The sequence below is a fragment of the Chelonoidis abingdonii genome, unplaced genomic scaffold (assembly GCF_003597395.2).
Source record: "Chelonoidis abingdonii isolate Lonesome George unplaced genomic scaffold, CheloAbing_2.0 scaffold0005, whole genome shotgun sequence".
Classification (NCBI taxonomy): Eukaryota; Metazoa; Chordata; order Testudines; family Testudinidae; genus Chelonoidis; species Chelonoidis abingdonii.
The window spans coordinates 223,653-242,033 of record NW_027424266.1 but is presented as its reverse complement, the minus strand read 5'-3'; the positions used below and the strand labels follow the sequence as shown (position 1 = coordinate 242,033).

The 18,381-nt window shown below is 59.0% G+C and overlaps 1 protein-coding gene across 1 annotated transcript in view; it reads right to left on the bottom strand.

Moving 5' to 3' along the window:
* Positions 1–7,791, bottom strand: part of RIPOR1 (RHO family interacting cell polarization regulator 1) — a 72,343-nt gene extending 64,552 nt beyond the window's left edge. Inside the window, 1 exon segment of the mRNA XM_032762337.2 lies at positions 7,617–7,791. Within this exon segment, the coding sequence (XP_032618228.1) occupies positions 7,617–7,776 (160 nt within the window). The 5' untranslated portion in view covers positions 7,777–7,791.
* Positions 7,792–18,381: the final 10,590 nt, after the last annotated feature.

The window sequence follows — 18,381 nt, the reverse complement described above, 5'->3', positions numbered from 1 at the left end:
CCTGGACGTCCCCCTCTCCCATCTGTCAAAAGGCCCCACCTTTGTGCCCTGCAGAGGCTTGCCTGCCCCACAGCCCTGCCAGCTCCTGTCAGCCTGTGGGCCTCGGCTGCTGGCTCTCCCCACGGTCCAGGAGATCAGGCATCCAGTAGGTGGAACCAGCCGGCCCTTGGCCTGCTGCAAGGGGCACAGCACCTGGGCTCAGACAGGGGCCTGCCCGTGCCCACCCCCGACAGGCAGGACCTGCAGCTGGGCATCAGGGGTGGTGGCAGGAGAGCTAGGCAGAGAGGTCACACCCACATCCTCACCTTGCCCCCGACTGAGCCCAGCCAGCTGTGCCTCACCTGAGAGATCTGCTGCCCCTCCTGTCACCCAGGGAGCAGAGAGCAGCCACTCAGGACGCTGACCCCAGACGCCTCAGGAACAATCAACACAAGAGACCAGCTACCTCCAAAGACTGGGCTCAAGGACGAACAGCTCCAGTGGGAGAGGCAGCCTCACAAAATCCACCACAGTTGGGACAAGGCAGGACTGAGGGGCACCAGCAGAGTCCAGGGCTAGGACAGGAGAGGGCTGTGGGTCAGAATCGAGGGGCAGCAGCCAAGCTGGGGGGGACAGGGCATGGATAACAAAGGGGGGCTGAGGGTCAGGATTGAGGGGGCACCAGCAGAGTGCAGTGTGGTCGGGGCAGGGGGCACCAGCCTAGCATCTGCCCAGACTGGCCTACCAGGACTATAAGTCTCAGTTTTACTAATATGCACTGCACCCCCCACTCCCTCTCTCCTCCTGCCCCACAAGAGCAATGAAGGCTTCATTTCCAGCCCCCTTTGCACCCCTTGATCTGAGGTCAGTGCCCTCCCACGGGAAAGCAGGATGACAAACCAAGGGTGCCAGAGCGGGCAGTGTGTATCCACTGGGAGGGGCCGAGGCAGGGAGCACGCAACACTGGACCTAGCACAGAGTTTGGGCGAGGGTGGAGGGGGGGGCCCAGGCAGGCAGCCCCACAAAGCCACCATGAGACAGTCCAACCCCAGGGCTTCCCGGAAGGGTGGGGGCTCACCAACCCAGAACAGAGGGGAAGGTCTGAATTGGCAGGTACCAGCTGATGCACCTGCCACTAGCAGGCCACAGGGTGGCAGCTCCTTCCCTCCCCGCCCCGCCCCACGCTTCCTCCTCCATCCCCACCCCTGCTGGGCCTGAGGAGGAGACCCCATCAGCCAGAGGGGACTGGAGCAGCCTAGCAAGGCCACTCCCTTCCCAAGACCCAGCGTGCAGAGCTAGAGGGGCCATGGCAAGTCCTGCCGAGGAGTGGCTGCTAGGCAGACAACCCCCAATCCCTTACTGCACACCGTGCCATGATCTCTACCCAGGCCACCTCCCCTGGGCATGCCACAGTCCTGCCTCTGCACCCAGCCACGGGCTGCCCCTTCCAGGCCTTGCCCAGCACTGCCCCCTAGAGCCGCCCTGGCACAACCCCCACCAGCTCTCGCGCCCCCCGGCCTGCCGCTGCCGACACGGCCCGGGGCAAGAGAGATTTAACACGGCCCCATGCAGCCGGCCTCCGCTGGGGAGAGGCTCACGGGCACGAGCCCCCCGGCCTGCCGCTGCCGACACGGCGCGGGGCAAGAGAGATTTAACACGGCCCCATGCAGCCGGCCTCCGCTGGGGAGAGGCTCACGGGCACGAGGACAGCCTGAGCGAGACAGAGGCAGCGAGGCAGCTGCGTCCTCGCCCCAGAGATCCAGCCCCTAGGACCTCACCCCACACGCTACTTGGGCTATGCTGCGCAATGGCCCCTCACCTCTGCAACTGCATCTCAACCCCACCCACCCTCAGAGGGGTCGATCACACAGCTGCCCTACCCAGACCCAGTCATTTGGGTCTGTGCATCTGGGCCCAGGGGGTTCTAGAGGGTAACCATGGCAGACCTCAACATTAATATGGGGTACAGCCCACGGGGACTACAGATCCCAGCATGCAATGCTCCATCTCAACGTGATCCCCCTCAAGACAAAGCATTGCATGCTGGGATCTGTAGTCTCCATGCCTTCCCACACCCTTACTGGGCCAAAATGCGACCAGCACTCCCAGAGCCTGGTCTCGGAGTGTCACCGTCTGTGCTGAATTGCCAAGTCCAAGGAGAGGCCTGGAAGAAGATTTGGGTTTGAACCATCAGAGTTCAGGGAGGGAGGGGTTTGTAGAGCATTCTCCCTGCACCCTGTAGAAACCCAGAGAACAGCTACTTTATTTGCCTGTGCCACTTAGGAGCTCTGTAGCCCGGATCCCGCCAGAACCAGAACCGAGGAGCACAGTCAGCCATTAACTCCAGCACTGGAATGCTGCTAGCTGGAAGGAGCCCTGCACTTCGCTCGCTGAGCGGGCCGAAAACCCCGGGCTGCTGCCATTCTTCCCAAGCTCTGAAGCCAGGTGGCCCACGCCACACGCACAGAGCAATCCCTCTGCAAGATCAGCAAGGAGTGTGCTTGTGCACGTGCATGAGTGCAGACGCACACGGGTCTTGGTGACACCTTAACCAGAAACAGATGACAGCCAAGTGCTGTCTGCAGCAGGCGCACAGGTGCCCTAGCTAGCTGATCGAATCACTTTGGTCTCACAGCTTTGCACAAGTACTCCAGACATGGCTGACACGATGCGCGTGTACAGACTTGCGTGGTGTGCTCTGCGGCTGTCTGGAGCAACGTGCAGAATGTTGCATACACTAGCCCTGAGGCTTAACGCAATGTAAGGCTTTCTGATGAGACGCAGCCCTGGCCTGTGCTGAGCTGTGTAGGTTTTATGCCAATCCCGTGCCACCACTTTCAAGGATTTGCTCTGACAGGTGAAACCAGCTGTGCCCAGAGGGCTCACTCTGCCAGGCAGACCCTCCCAACTCAGCACTGCCCATCCATCCTGAGCACGACGCCAAGGAAGGGAGAGCAAAGGGAATTCGGCATGAACATCAAGATCTCCCTCCCTGCTTTCACTGACATCAATGGCAAGACTGCTGCTGAGGCAGCAGGATCAGATCACAGTGGGGTTTGGGACCTGGGGCCTTCCCTCAGGGAGCGCCCCACTGATAGACAGCTGAGTGCAGCAGGGGATGCACCATGTGTCATGCAAGAGCCACAACAATGCCACGGCAAGTCTAGGCACAGTCTGCAAAGCCACGCACTTCTCACCCCTCTCTCCAGTTCCCAGAACCCCTCACAAGCAAAGGCCGCCAGCCGAGCAGGCCGGATGGAACGAAGCTGGTTTCACAGGGCTCTCATTCTGGATTCTGAAGGCTGCTAGCAGGCTCTCAGACCCAAGATGTCCCCTTCCGATCCCCAAAATGCTCCCACAAAAATGAACTAAATATCGCAGTCCTGCCCTACCTCAGGCAGCGGCAGATTGATAGATAACACCCGGGTGGGTCTCCCAGCACTTCTTCCTGCCCCTTCCTAGATTTCAGCCAGTCTGAGCGCCTGTGTCCTCTGGCCACTGAACCCCACCCAGACACCCCGCATGGAGCTCAGTGATGTTTGACAACGTTTCTGTTCTTGGGAGACTAGAACATTGTGTGCCACAGGCAGAGAGCAGCAGGGACTGAGGGGCCTCGGAATGGCAGGGACTGATGAGGTGAGATGTGCCAGGTGATTCCTGGAGAAAAAACGTGCCCCACACTGCCGAGGAAGGTCCCAGTCAATCTAACCTGCGGGAAAATTCCTTCCCAAACCTGGTGATCAGTTAGATCCTGAGCATGGGAGCAAGCCCCAAACATCTCGACAGAGGAGTCTGGACCACCCACAACACTGTCCTGTCTCCAGCTGTGGCCAATCTCAGATGCTTCAGAGGAAGGCAGAAAACCTCCCCCAAAACATCTGACCAATTGTGCATCTGTGATTCCTTCCTGACCCAATCACCTATTGTGATTCCTTCCTGACCCCTGCAGGCACCTGTCTGAAGCCTGAGACTTGATTACAGTTATTGTCTTAATGCAGAGCTGCAAGCATCATGAGCATGCTGAGGACAATGCAGGTGCCTTGTTCTCCCCAGGTCCCATAACAGAAGGGGATTCACGACCAGCCGCCTCATCCCCTGCACACCTAGATGATGGAACCCATCCCAGAAGCTGGATTACAGCACATCTGACAGAAAGCTACATAATCTCCAAGCTCTGGTGAGTCCACCAGCTCCCTGGTTAACCATTCCAGTGTCTAATTCCCCTCACTGCTAGGCTCTCATCCCATCTCCACTCTCACCATCTGTCACTCCCACACAGCTCTGGCCTCTCATGATTGGGGCTCCACCAGGCACCGTGGACTTTCTACTCTGGCTTTTCCTCTCACCTGAGTCCCTGGTTCTCTTTCGGAGGGTTCCATTTCTAGTTCCCTCCCCAGGGATGAAGATTCACCGCTGCTCTCCAGGAGCCATGGGAGCCAGTCCCTGCAGTTAGATTTCGTGGTCAAAGCCTCAGGAATCTGCTAATCAGTATTTTCCAGGCAGCCCTGAGCCCTTCCTTTGAGAGTCAGAGATTTTTAAGTCACACAGGAGACAAATTCTGGCAGATTTCTCTATTAAATCCTCTCAGATGGTTTAAAAGCCACAGCGGAAGGACACCCTTCTCTGTTAGGCTCTCTACGATTCTAGAACAATTCCCCTAAAAGCCCCGTTAAATGGAACGCAGCCTGATCGGTTTCACCCACACTCAACAGGGCAGGACTATTCCACGGGGTGCATTGCTTTGTCGCTTTTGGCTCAAGCACTTCGGCCACCACTTGCCCTCTGCCAATCCTTGTGCTAGGAGGCAGGGCTGATTTGACTGCCCGTTGTGGGGAAAGGTGTAGGACAGGGGGATAAGCAGTCTTGGCACAGGGCACCTTTAGACCCCTGTAGCTGTGTCCACACTAGGGGCTGCACAGTGTAGCTATTTCAGTGTTTAAAAAGTTACCCCCAGAAAAGCAGTGGAGAGCAGCCCTAAGAGCCAGGCCCCAGGGAGTCAGTGGGGACACAGGGGTTCTCCCGCCAGGTCAAAGTCAGATCCCCGTGGAGCAGGGAGAAGGCAGGTCCACGCAGGACTCAGCACTGAGTCCTTGGGAGCAGGCCAAGCCAGGAGGGGATCTGAGGCACAAACAGGATCAGCCCTAGCAACCCCCTTCCCCCTTCGCTTCCCTGCATCTCCCTCAGCAAGACAGAAATAGAGCGGATGTTAACAGAGTCCCTATAAATAGCCCCGAGGGAGAGGCCAAGGAGGAAGGGGACAGTGAGAAGACCTGGCCGGGTGCCACTATGGGTCCTGTGCCACCAGAGCGCCTCCCTGTTCCCGGGCCAAGAGGGGACCATGGAGATCCAGGGATGCACCCCCTGCACCCTGGGACCTCTCACGGGCAGGCAGATCTGCCCCCCAGCACCAGCTGCCCCCTCTCCAGGGTGCTAGTGGGGAGAGGCCCCTAAGGCAGGAGTCAGTGCCCTGCTGGAGGAGCGGCGCTAGCTCAGACACTCCTGCGCCCCCTCGGCACTTCTCACCCTTCCTCAGCACTTGATGGGCCTGTAACCTGGCTCCTCTATCCCTGAGGACATCGCCCGCCTGCCCTGAAGCTAGGCGCTGGCAGCTCTGCAGCACCAGGGCATTCCCACTGCTAGCGCAGCCCACGCCAGGACAGTCGCCCACACGGGCTCATCCACATGAGGTTTGGGTCAATTCCCCCCCTGCCCCTGTCCGCACTCAGCCTAGTTAGGGTAGCCAACCCCCTCAGCACTTGCCCTGCAAGGGTGCTAGCCAATATTACGTTGTGGTAGAAGCACTAATCCAGCCTTGCTCTGCCCCACACTCCTAAGGCATGTGGGGCCTGGTATAACTTTTGCTCCCAGCTCTAGTGGTCAGCACATATTGCCACCTCAATCTGTGACAGCTCTGAGCACCCCATCAGTCACCCACCACGGGATAGGAGTGTATGGTTAATTAGGTGTTATCTTTGCAATTCGGTTGTCACAATGACCCCCCCTCCAAGGGCACAAGCCAAGAAACACTAGAGAGGGGCCAGTGGGGGGACGTGCACGTCCTTTGTCAGACAGCAGCAAGCTAGGGGCCAGCATGACAGACGGGGCTTCCAAGCCGGGTCGGGGCAGAGCCCAGTGTCCCCATCCACCCCAACTCCTTTCCGACTGGCCTCTGGCTAGCGGGTGGCTGGTAACATTTCCCAGGCCTGGCCCAGCCGCCTGCCCATTCTCCAGGCACCATCCGGCTCACGGCAAGGCTCTGGGGTAAACCGGGTCTAGCGTCCCGTCAGGACTGACTGGGAAGCAGGCATTAATTCCCCCCGTTTTCTTGGCAGGCGGCAGCCAGGCAGGAATACATGGGAGTAGCCAAGGCAGCAACAAAGCAAGGTTTGTCCTTTCAATTCCTTTAAGCATTCCTCAGCCGTCACAATAGCAGAGAAAGGAGAAAGCACTAACCCAGCAGGACAAACAGCCATTGACCGACAAGCAGTGGGTGGCCTCCCCAAGTGCCCCACAGCCTGCCTACGTCAGGGGCCCCAGCCTCCAGCCCCAGGGGTTCCTGCAGATCCCTGCGCTGAGGCACTGGGAACCGGATGCAGCCGCAGGGGCAGGGTGGGGCATTGCGAATGACATCGCCCTCCAGCAATGCTGGAGCTAGCAGCTGGCCCTAGACTGAATCGCCTTCAGCAGCCCTGTGACTCTGGGGGCCACACACCGAATCCACCAAGACCCAGGCAGGGGGTAGCTTGGGGAGATTCCTCTGTGGAATGACTTAGCTTCGAATTAGTCCTTTCCAGTTCTCCTGGAGCCATATCCTTCCCTGACAGGAACAAGCAGGGTTTTGTCTGCTATCAGCCTCCGTCCACGAGGCCAGTGGGCGCTTCGCCACCAACTCAGTGGCCGCGTGGTCAGCCCCAACCGTCGGGGGCTTGCAAAGATCCATGTGACCGAGTGCCCGCAGGTCGGTGTCTGCATGAAACAGGCTGTGGGCAGCACCAGGGGATTGAACCCAGTCCCTAGAGGACACAGCAGCTGTCCATTCAGCCCAGTGACACTCATGGACCCCTGCTCTGCAGAGACCAAGGCCTGAATATCTCAGAGAGGGTCCCTACAGGGCCCGTTGGCCTAGCAGCAGGGACAGGGGCTGCCTGTCCTGGGCCCCGGGGACATCAGTCCAAACCCCTGGATTATGACTATTGTAAATACCCAAGCACAAGGCTGAACTTGAGAACAATAGGGCTCAGGAGCAAAGCCCTGGCCCAGAGAGCAGGTGTGGCCAGGTACGATGCTGGCAAAGCACGGCTGGTCCATGGCACGCAGAGCAGCCAGCCCCCGACTGCAGGGAGCTGCCCTGAGGCTCCGCGTGCCCTGCCGTCAAAGGGCCACGAGCCAGTGCTCAGACCAATGTCACCACGCTAACCAGAGACCACCCCCCAGGCAGCACCACCCAGATCCCACAGAGGCCAGCCCAGGTTTGCTGGCCCGGCTCTGGGCTGCGTCCCCAACTCGGCACAACATCTCCCCTACAGGGCTGCTCAGCAGGAAGGAAATACCAGGGGTGGGGGGCCCAGTCCTAAACTAGCCAGCAGCCCCCCACCCGGCCCCCTTCCGGCACTGCCCCGCCGCACACTGGCACTCACATGTCCGGTGCCCAGGCAGAGCGAGCGCGCACAGAGCGCGAGGCCGGTCACTCGCCTTCCCTTTGTTCCACTCCCATGGACAGAAGGAAAACACTGAAGTCTTAAAGGCACCCGGGAGCCCACCCCCTTCGCCTTCTCCATGGAAACTGGCTCCAGCCATGTGATTCAGACAGGAAACTACAGGGATATCAGCTGCAAAGAGCTGGGAACTCCTCCCCCGGCCCCCGCCACCCGACAGGGAGAGCCCAGCACTGCCAGGCCGGCACTGAGTGAGGGGGGCGAGCCAGGAACCTGGCGAGAGTCTGGGCTTAGCCACCTGCTCCCCAGCGAAGTGCCACTCAGAGCCTGCTGGGGGGAGCCCGCATTCGGTGGGGGGCTGTAACGCGGCGATTGGGCCCGGGGGAGACATGCCAGGATCAGGCCCAGCTGGGGGGAGCCCCCAGCAGAGGGCACTACTGGCAAGGGCCAATTGCACAAGCCCTCCATGGACCCATACAGATGAGGGGCCCTCGGCAGACTCCAGTCACACTGGGTCACAAGGGAAAGGGGTCTGGGGCCGGCAAGACTGACCAAGGCCCAGGGGTGGAGCACTCAGGGGTGGGAGCTGCCAGTCAGGACTCAGCCTGGGTGAGCCCCCAGGACTGGAATAGCAGGGCCCAGTGGGATGCTTTCCTGAAGTTCCCACTTGCTCAGTTCCACCCCACTGAGGCCAGCTCTGCCCCTGTGGTCAGTGGAGGCAGAGCTGGGCCGAGGTGGCCTCTCTTGTGCCAGTCGGCATGAGTAGCCAACAGGAATGGCAGACGGGGGTAAGGGTGCCAGCCATTCCTCACTCGCCCACGCTCTACACAACTCAGGCTTTCACAGGTGAAAGTAGCATGGACTAGTGCACAGGACCCCTGGGCCCCATTCCCAGCTCTGCGACTGACTGCCTGGTCCCTTGCCCTCTCCGTGCCTATGTGTAAAGCAGGGCTGACCACACTAGCCCCCTATCCTGGACTATTCCACCCCCCCCACACACCCATTCAGGAGTCTCCCAATGTAATTAAGAGGCAGCAGGTCTAGAACCAACACATGGAAGTTCTTCACACAGCGCAGTCAACCTGTGGAACTCACTGCCAGGGCATGTTGTGAAAGCCAAAAGCATAACTGCATTCAAAAAATACCTAGATACGTTCATGGAGGATAGGTCCATCAATGGCTATAAGCCAGGATGGGCAGGGATGCAGCCCTATGTTCTGGGTGTCTCTAGCCTATGACAGCCAGAAGCTGGGAATGGGCGCCAGGGGCTGGATCACTTGATGATTCCCTGTTCTGTTCATTCCCTCTGGGCACCTGGCATTGGCCACTGTTGGAAGACAGGATACTGGGCTAGATGGATCACTGGTCTGACCCTGTATGGCTGTTCTTATGTTCTTATCCACCCTATGAGATAGCACCAACCCGTGGCTGACCCCGGGTTGTGCCCCACTGGGGCAACGCCATCAAGACAACTGGAGAAGGGTGAATGAGCCAGAACAAAGGGCAGTTTTGCTCTGGATGGAGCTGGCGGCGTTTTGGTTGCGTCTCACACCTCGGCAGATGGTCCCACGATCAGATGAGTCCCAGCAGCAGGGATTACCACTGAATCCAGGCCCTACCCCACCCACTGTCTCCGAGGCCAATGCCACTGCACTCTGAGCTTGGAGGGAACATGTCTCTCACACATACGCTGCAAACTGACAAACCCAGTGTGGAAATCAGAGCCCGGGTAGCATGAGGTGCAGACATGAGGGCACAGATGGGGCTGCACTGTCCGCTCCCCAGGAGCCCCAGGGCAGCACCCAGCTGGCACGTGAGGGGGCAGATTCCAGCCATCTTCATCTCTACCGTGGGCACGTCGGCCATGAAATGACCCACCCCAGCCTGAGTCGCTTCTCGCTGGGCCTTTACCCTGGGCAACTACATCCGTCCCCCCGTGGGTAGTGAACCCCCTTTGCGATCAGCAGTGAGAACACCTTGACACTAACACTCAGCTCGTCCAGACAGATTCCCGTCCAAAGGTCTCAAAGCACCTTGTTGCAGCAGGCGAGTAAAATTACCCACATTTCACTGATAAGGAAACTGAGGCCCGGGCAGGGGAAGCGACACACCCAAGGCCACCCAGTGAGCCAGCGGCCGAGGCAGGAACAGAACCCAGAAGTCAAGACTCCCAGTCATGTGCTCTAACCACCAGACCTTGCTGCCTCCCCTGCTGATTTGAAGAGCTTCATCCTGGAGGGTGGAAGCCAGAAGCTTGAGCTCAAAGTTGCCTCCCCCTAAAGACAGCGCCTCCTAGAGGGGAGTCAGCTCCAGGCAATGCAGCCAGAAGCAGCGAGGGCAGTGTGCAGGAGGGGCTGGGCCCAAGCCAAGACACACTAGCTACAATTGTGTAACAGTTCCGAGGTCTCCCCAGCTTCCAGGATGCCGTGCAGTCTGTGCAGGTGCAATGCTGCACACAGACGCCATCTGCAGCCAGGCCTGGTCTGAGGGCGAGAATTCCCACATTCCAAGAGCCTGCGCGTCCTGCCCCCCGCTGCACTCGAGGATGGAGATACAGCTGCATCCCTGTGCACACGCAGCCAGCTGTGTACAGGCTCCGGGCGAGGTGCTGCATGGGCAGCTGCACCTTTCTCCAGCACAGACCAGGCAGGTGGCTCCTCTCCAGTTAACCAAGGAAACCAATGAAGAGTTTGGATCATTCTTGCCCCCACCCACAAACCCTCTTGTACCAAGGCTGCAGAACAGCCCCACACTAGCCACATTATGCCAGCCGCCCCCTGGGAGAGAACTGGAGTCAGAGCTCACAGGGCAGCGTCAAGCAGGAGGCTCCGCATGACGGGAGCACACTTGGGCTGTTGCCCTCACAGTTTGCAGCTGTAGGTAGGTTTCTTATCCAGGGGTGCTGTGCGCAGCTCCACTCAGCGCTTGTGTCATGAGCTACAGGTCACCGCCCAGCAGACTTCAAAGAGCAAATGACTCTAGTGCTGTCAGACTAGCCCCAGGCTGGGGCAGTCACTATACGTCAGACTACAGTTCCCGGGCTGGCTATCTAACAGGGCTCTGTCCACTCCAGCCCCAAGGACTCAACCGCTCTAGAGTTCAGCAGGGAATTGCCACGGCCAGCTTTTGAACAGGCAAGAACTGGCTATGCCGGGTACTGACCCAAGCTCCTGCTCCACGCTCTGGGGAGACCTGTGCTTCGGCCTCAGTTCCCATACCTGTCACAGGCCGGCAGAGCTGTGAATGCACTGGGGTGAGGATAGCACATCTCCAACCATCACTGAAGAAGCAGAGCTCACTGGCACGGTTGCACTGACCCCTCCCAGCTCAAAGATCTGCAAAGTTCCCCCACTCTCATGCCTGGCCTAGATTTTGCAGGATTGCCCTAGTTTGAAATGGGCCGAGCCAGTCCCAGGCCCCTGTGGACCGTCCCATCGTTCGGAGGAGAGGCAGGATGGTCTGATGCAAGAACACTAAATCACACTTTATGTTCAGGGTTTGCAGAATTGCAATGAAGTAAGCAGGGCAATGAAGCAGAACAGCAAACAATGCCATGTGCTGAAGCACTGCTCCTGCAAGTCTCACAGGGCGTCCCACTGCTCACCGGAGCAGTGTCCCCAAACACAAGCCACTGACGCACTCAGGCAAAGGGACTGCTCCGAGGTCACACAAGGAGTCTGTGACAAAGCCAAGATGAGAACCTGCAAGTCCCAGCTCCTAGCCCCTCTACACACTGCATCACACGGCCTCCCGAACATGCAGAATAAGTTGTCCTGGCCTAGGAGATGCAGCTGGATCACAAAGAACCTCAGCAGTGTAGAGAAGGAAGAGAACAGGCCACCTTAGCATGATCACTAGGGAATTAAACTGAAATAGACACACCAAAGCTGAAGCACCACAGAGATGCCACAAAACACACCCAAACAACCCCCATCCGCTCAGTGTTCTCCCCAGCATTCCCTCTGCCCCCCCCCCGCCCCGTTACATCTGAGCAGGAGGCTCCATCTGGCAGTCCCATATCTGTCTTTATTCCCCTGGTCAGGGAGACTCTGGGCAGAAGAAGGGCAGGAATGACAGTGAGGGCGCAAGACAGGCCGTTAGGTCATCCGGTCTTCCCTCGCCTGTAGGTCTGCAAAGCACCTGGAGCAGTTATCGTGCCACTCTTCCCACCAGCTGTACACTCTGGGGGCTGTCACTGAACATACTGACGGGGGAGGATCCAGTGGATGCACCTTGTTCTGTCTGATGGTAGCTGGATCCCGTACCTACTGCCGGACCCGGGGACTTGCATCATGCACCCTTCAGCACCGTACTAAGCCCTCACGAGTCAGCAGCCCCCCGGGAATGCAATCAGCTAGACAGCCAGACCTTGGATTTCCAGGGCAGAACAACCCTCCGTCTGGCCCAAGCTAAACGTACTGACTTCAGGTGTCCTCTCTGGATGGTACCCCATGCCGGGGGGGAGTGTAGTGGCACTCTGCCCACAAAATGAACCCGCTGACTAGCGACACTGCTCTCAATATGGTGCAGGTATTCACAATATAATCACACGCCCTCTCCGGCTCTGCTGTGCTCCTTGGACCTGGATCCCCTTTGGCAGGGCTCAGATACCCTGTTGGCTTCCCCTCCTCAATTGCGGAGGGAGGGGTGGAAAATAAGGGGCAGTCTCTTCCCCCAGCACCCCCCAGTCATGACACCAAGCTGAATGGTCTCTCTGAGACTGTAGATCTTGGTAACGGCACATCTTTTCTTTTCTCAGTGCCCTGATGAGAAGCAACATGCTTAACACCACACAGCATCACTGTAGCTGTGTCAGTCATTAGTAACAAGGAGGGTCATTACCTCACCCACCCTGTCTACTGAATACTTAACAGTGGCATTTCAAGTATCACTGAGCATCCAAGTGAGTGCCCACTGAGATGGCTTCCCATCTCAGAGCTATGGTTTCAGGCTCTCTGCAAGCTCAGGCAGACATCACTCCATCAGCTGCACATCTGCAAGGTTTTCTTCACAAACCCAACAGGAGGAGACAAAGGACAGCTGAAGCTCTGGAGCACACGGTGGTAGCTCAGGACATGTTGTGATGAAGTAGGAATGTTCTTAATGTTTTCTCTGAATACCGTGTTGGTGCCTCAGTGTCCCCTATGCAGTTCTTAAGTATCTGGCAGAGCAAAGGGCCAGTGCACCTAAATGCCTGACCCTCTGTCTCCTAGCAACTGATGGCCTGGGCCCCTCCACTGCAAAGGTGCCAACTGAAGGTGTTGGAGACAAAGGGATCAGGTGACCTCCTGGCCCGGGAAAGGAGCTGAGCAGAGAGGAGGGGCTGGAGGGGGGTTAGTCTGGAGCTGCCTGGGGACAAGGAGTGAAGTGCAGACCTAGGGGTCTGGCTCACTGCCCCCCAGAATGGACCCGGCCGAGGGGTCTGGTTCGCTGTATCTACAAGCTCTGTTTTAGACCCTGGTCCTGTAATCGAATAAACCTCTGTTTTGCTGGCTGAGAGTCACGTCTGACTGCAAAGTGGGGGTGCAGAACCCTGTGGCTTCCCCAGGACCCCGCCTGGGTGGGCTCGCTGTGGGAAGCACACGGAGGGGCAGAGGATGCTGAATGCTCCAAGGAGAGACCCAGGAGGTGAAGACGTGTGAGCTTCTTGCCCTGAACAAGTCTGCTCCAAGGGAGAGGAGGCTCCTCAAAGTCCTGCCTGGCTTTGTGGGGAGCAGTTCCAGAGCATCGCCCGGGGACTCTGTGACACATGTGCACCCACCACTCCTGGATTCAGCCCTGCTCCCAGACTGGGGAATGATCTGAAGAAGTTTCAGCAGGGAAGACATGCCAGATTCAGTCTGCGGCACGCTGGATGCTCTGACCCCATATTTAACACTCACGTAGCCGACTAAGCAGCTAGCAACAGCTCTACCCAGCCTACTCCGAGATAGTGGCCGGGTACGCCTACCCTTCCAGCAGACACTGCACCCCCAGCTGGCGAAGGTGCAGAGAGCAGTGCAGACAGCGAGCCACAGCTCAGGGAGTATGTACCCTGTACAGCTCGCTATGTGCCCAGTCTGCGCCTCCCACACCTACACTGCTACACTTAGAATCCCACCCCGCTGCCACGCGTAGCTACAAACTGCCAGGAGCGTGGACACAGCCTGCGGCACGCAGCTACACACAGCCTACAGCCACCGCAAGCCAAGACAAGGTCTTTGGCAGCCTCCCCATGATGGGCCACAGCTGAGAAACAAGGCCCTGAGGCCGAGGAGCTGGGTGGAGGGGAAAGGGTCCCTCTGACTGTGGCTCCACGAGAACCCCTCTCATCTCCCCCCCAGCAGCGGGGCCCACTGGAGCTAGCAATGGTGGCATGTTACGAGAAGCCATACGGGACTAAATGGCTCCGGCTCCCAGGAGCAGAGCTCCTCCCTCCATAGGCCATTTCGCCCCCAGCGCTGCCCTAACAGGCTCTATCAGCCAGGACTGTTCCAATGCCAACAGTTCTCCACCAGGAAGTGCTGCTTCGATGCACTGGAGCTGCTGTGCAGGAAGGTGTCTCCAGGGTTGACACACTGGTGGAAAGGTGCTTGGTTGTCCTCCCTCCTGCCTGCTGGCTCCTTACCAAGCTCCCAGCGGGCCCAACAGAGCTGGCTCTCCAGCCAGGACAAAATCGGCTCCTCACAGCTCAACGTTCCCACCAGGAGGAACATTTTGGTGCCTTGGAAACAGCCTCCCAGGTCTGGGAAACCTTCGGAGGTTTGTGATTTTCACCCCAATTTGGGACAACCCTCCCCAAAAAACCTCAACTTCTGCAGCCCTGGGAGCCCACCTGCCACCAGCACTAAGCATGGACAGTGTGGAGGCAGTTCCCCACCCGCCACTCCCCTGGGGAGGCAACCCCCCCCCACTCCAGCCCCTCTCCACGCCCAGGGAGCTCACCACAGGGGCATGCACTGTCGCTAGGTAAACATTAACTCGGCGAAGGCCCCTGCTCCAAGCTCCCTGGAGCCCTCTCCACTCAAGATCCCCACATCAAATAGGGAAAACCCTTCCAAATGAAGGGAGGTTTGGTTCGCCTGCCAGCATCTCTGCAGCAAATCCTTGGCGTGCTCACTCGAGGGGAGGAGGAATAAATTCTCCATGCAACAGCATTTCCCATTTAGCTTCAGGGCTGGCACCCGATGGCACTAAGGGGTTAACGCTGACAGGCCAGAACACGACATGCTGTGTCCATGCCAGGATCTAAGCCCTGCGTGGCACTGCCCAGCAGACCCTGCTGTGGGGCAGAGAGAGTCACAGAGCCCTGTTAGGAAGCGAACGCAATGAAATTCAATGCACCCCTCTTCCCCAGAGCCGCACCATGTACCCCCTACTGGTGCAGAGACACAGGGCCCACACCTTCGTAACAGGACTTTGTCTGGCTTTAGGACGGTGCCTAGACGTGAGCAAAGGTGCGGCTGCTCCACCAGCCCTGAATCTGGCCCCTAATGAGGCCCTAGCCCAGGGGCTGTGCCTGCAAGATCTCCGCTGCCACTTAAGAGCAAGGGCCACCCGCAGCCCAACTTCGTGCGGTGAAGTGAGCGCAGCAGAGGCAGAGCCCTCGACCCAAGTGCCACCCGCGTCTTCCTGGAGAGGCTCAGTAACTGCCCATCAGTTACAGCACATGAAAGCTGCCAGCCATCAGCTGAGTCTGCTCTGCCAGGAGAGAAGGCAAAGGCCGCTCGTGGCCCCCAGGCCACCCCTCAGACAGCTGGCTGATGGCTGTACGTGGCCACACCAAGCCTGTCTCTGGGGCGCCCCAGCAGGCTCGCCAAGACTAGAACCATTGTGCTCATTCCTTCCACTCTCTTTGGAGAGATGCATGCGGCCCTGGCTCAGGGCCTTTCCCTCCACGTCACCCCTTGGAAGGGCCGTGCTCCCAGCCAGCAGCTGCAGCAGAACAGCAAGTGCAGGCGGCCAGGCCAGGCAGCAGAGCTCCTGGCCCAAGCCTCTGCCATGCTGCCCCCAGGCCAGCCTCGGGGCGGAGGGGCCAGGCAAGTTCCACAAGCTGCCCTTCAGTAGGAGCTGGGGGGGCAGTGACTACACGGAGGAGCCTCCAGCTCCCAGAGCCCCTGGGAGTTCTGCACTAAGCCTCCCCCCCGTCCCACACCGACCTACCCCGACAAGGTGCAAGTAGTGAATGAGTCTCCCCCCTCCCCCTCCCCCTCCCAGCTCTGCTCCTCTCCTCCCCTCCCCCTGCTCACAGCTGCTTTTCATTTACATGGCGACTCAACAAGGCTAAGACTCATCCCTGGTCAGCCTGCCAAAGGCACCGCTGTCCCCACGTGGTCTGTAGTGCCTCTCCTGCAGGGTCTGCCAGCCCCTCCCCTGGGCCAGTGCAGCTCTGCCAGCTTCACAGCAGAGCCAGGAGAGCGAATCCCGCTCGGCAGGTCCGCACTCAGCCTGGCACTGCCCACTGCGCCTGGTTCAAACCCTCTGGTGCGGTTTCAGTGCAGGTTGGCAGCTCGCGCCTGCAGCAGGAACACAGAAAGGGAAGGGAGAGTGTTTTGCTGCCACAGAGCAGCTTCCCCTGCCTGGGAACTCAGTGCAGAGGGGCCCGATGCACAGCCCTGTGCCAGAGGGACCCCACCCCCAGCTCCGCTGCTGAGGCCTCTGCTGAGCCCATCACAAGGGACAAAGTGCAAGGATGGGCCCTGTGCTCATCACCTGCAAGGGGCATGCAGGGCTGCCAGCACGCACAGGGCCGTGCAGACAAAGCAACAGGCAGGATCCCGCCCTACGGAGCTGAACTTGGACAGACAACAGTGCAAACAATAAAAGACCTGGGTAGGAAAAGGAGCTGGAGGGCAGGACAGACTCAGCAACTGCTAGTTCATTCCACATGGCCCAACAGCCACCGGGGGGCCTGGCCCTGGTCACTATCCAAGGGGGTGAGATTTCTAGGCTGCAACCATCAGCCGTCCAGTCCCCACCTCCAGAATGACTCCGATCTCAGCGAAGCCCGGGCACGTTCCCAGCAGAGCCCCAGCACCACCAGCTGCCACCGCCGCACCCTCAGCCTGGGGCCATGGGCAGCTGAGCTGTCCCCAGCCGTTCAGCCCCAGCACCACACTGGCTTCCCGCAGTGACAAGCCAGCCCTGCTCCATGCTCTGCGGGTCCATCAGGGATCAGGGCTGGCTGCCCCGTGAGTCAGGGCTAACTGCAGACGATGCGTCACTGCAGAGGTTTCTAAACCACGCCAGTCGCCTCCACTTGCCAGTGCTTCCTGACAGTCCCAAGGAGAGACTCAGACGCTGCCCCGCACGCTTGTAAGGAAGACAATGCCCACACACTACTCAATTCACATTACTGGCCTGAAACCACCAAAGCAATGTAAACCCAGCCTTGCCCATTGGGCCCCAGGTGTGCCGGGCAGTTGTATGCATCACTCGGGCTGCGACACCTAGGGGAGAGCTGAGGATGGAGGTGGAGCCCTGGTTTTCATGGGCTAAATCCAGCCATCAGTGTGAGTGATGGTGCAAGGGCTGGGCTACAGAACTCGGGTCAGCAGCCCCTAGGTTTGCTAACCTAGGGCTCCAGCGTCCACACTGCAATGTGCGTCCGAGTCCAGTCCCCATCTCCCAGACTTCCTAGGGCCGCTCGGGTCCTTTGCTTATGGTGCAGTGTGGGGAAACGCGACTGTACAGAGGTCACAGAGAGTTGGCCCGTGGGATTTTGGGATACTATTGGCAGATTCCCAGCGCACAGGCCCAGCGAGGTTGCGTCCACACTGCAGAGCAACAGGGCTTGAACTCTGGTCCCAGCTTACCAGAGGCTCAGAGCCTCCACCCTGTGGGGTGCTAGGACCAGGGGTCAGCACGACACTGTGTGTAGACAGAGCTGGAGTTCAAACCAGGCCTTACCCTTCACTGCAGAGACACCTAGGTCCCAACCACACTAGGAAACTGGCCTGGGGCTGATAAGGATGGTTGCCAACAGGCCCTTCCAAGGTGCTGTTGAAAACTATTCAACCACTTGGTGTGGGCAGGACAAACCCACGCTCAGCACTGGTCCCAGAGCCAGGCCCGTCTCGGCAAGTCCCCAGCACACATTCTGCCCCACCCCAGCCCTTTGCAACACCACTTCAGGGGGCTGCTGCCGACAATCACCGACAGCAACGCACCAGGTTTTAGCAGAGGCAGGGCCTAGGAGAGAGGGTGAGACAAGCCCAGCAGACGCAGGTTCCCAACCACCTCACTTCATAAGCCCAGAAACAACTCCCAGGCTGAGCTCTGCTCCTCTGGGCCTCCAGGCCCTGGGGCAAATCCACGTGCAGCAGCTTCCAAGCCTGTACCAAAGGGGGCAGCAACACTGAAGCCAGAGCTCTGGCCTCAGTCACGCACTGCGAGACAGTCAGACACTGGACTTCCACCCTCGCCTGGCAGGGTGAGCCCCAGGGCGGCCCGGCCTCCACTCCCACTTCTCCTTTGTGTTTACAACCCAATAGGGAAAGGGCCTGTTAGCAACCAAGGTAGCTTAGAGCAGCCCCAGACTTTTACAGCTGCCACAGGCGCTCGGCACTAACCCCCCAGTGAACAGAACACACCCAGGTGACTGCTCTGGGAGGGGAATCCGGGGCAGGCAGGGGCTGAACTGGACGGAGCCGGAAAACTGAAACACAGGAAGGTTGGAGTCAGGCTACAGAGTGAGCTGTGTACTGCGGTAGCGCCCAGGAGCCCAGTCCCGGACCCCGTTTTGGTAGGCGAGGGGTGGGCAAACTAC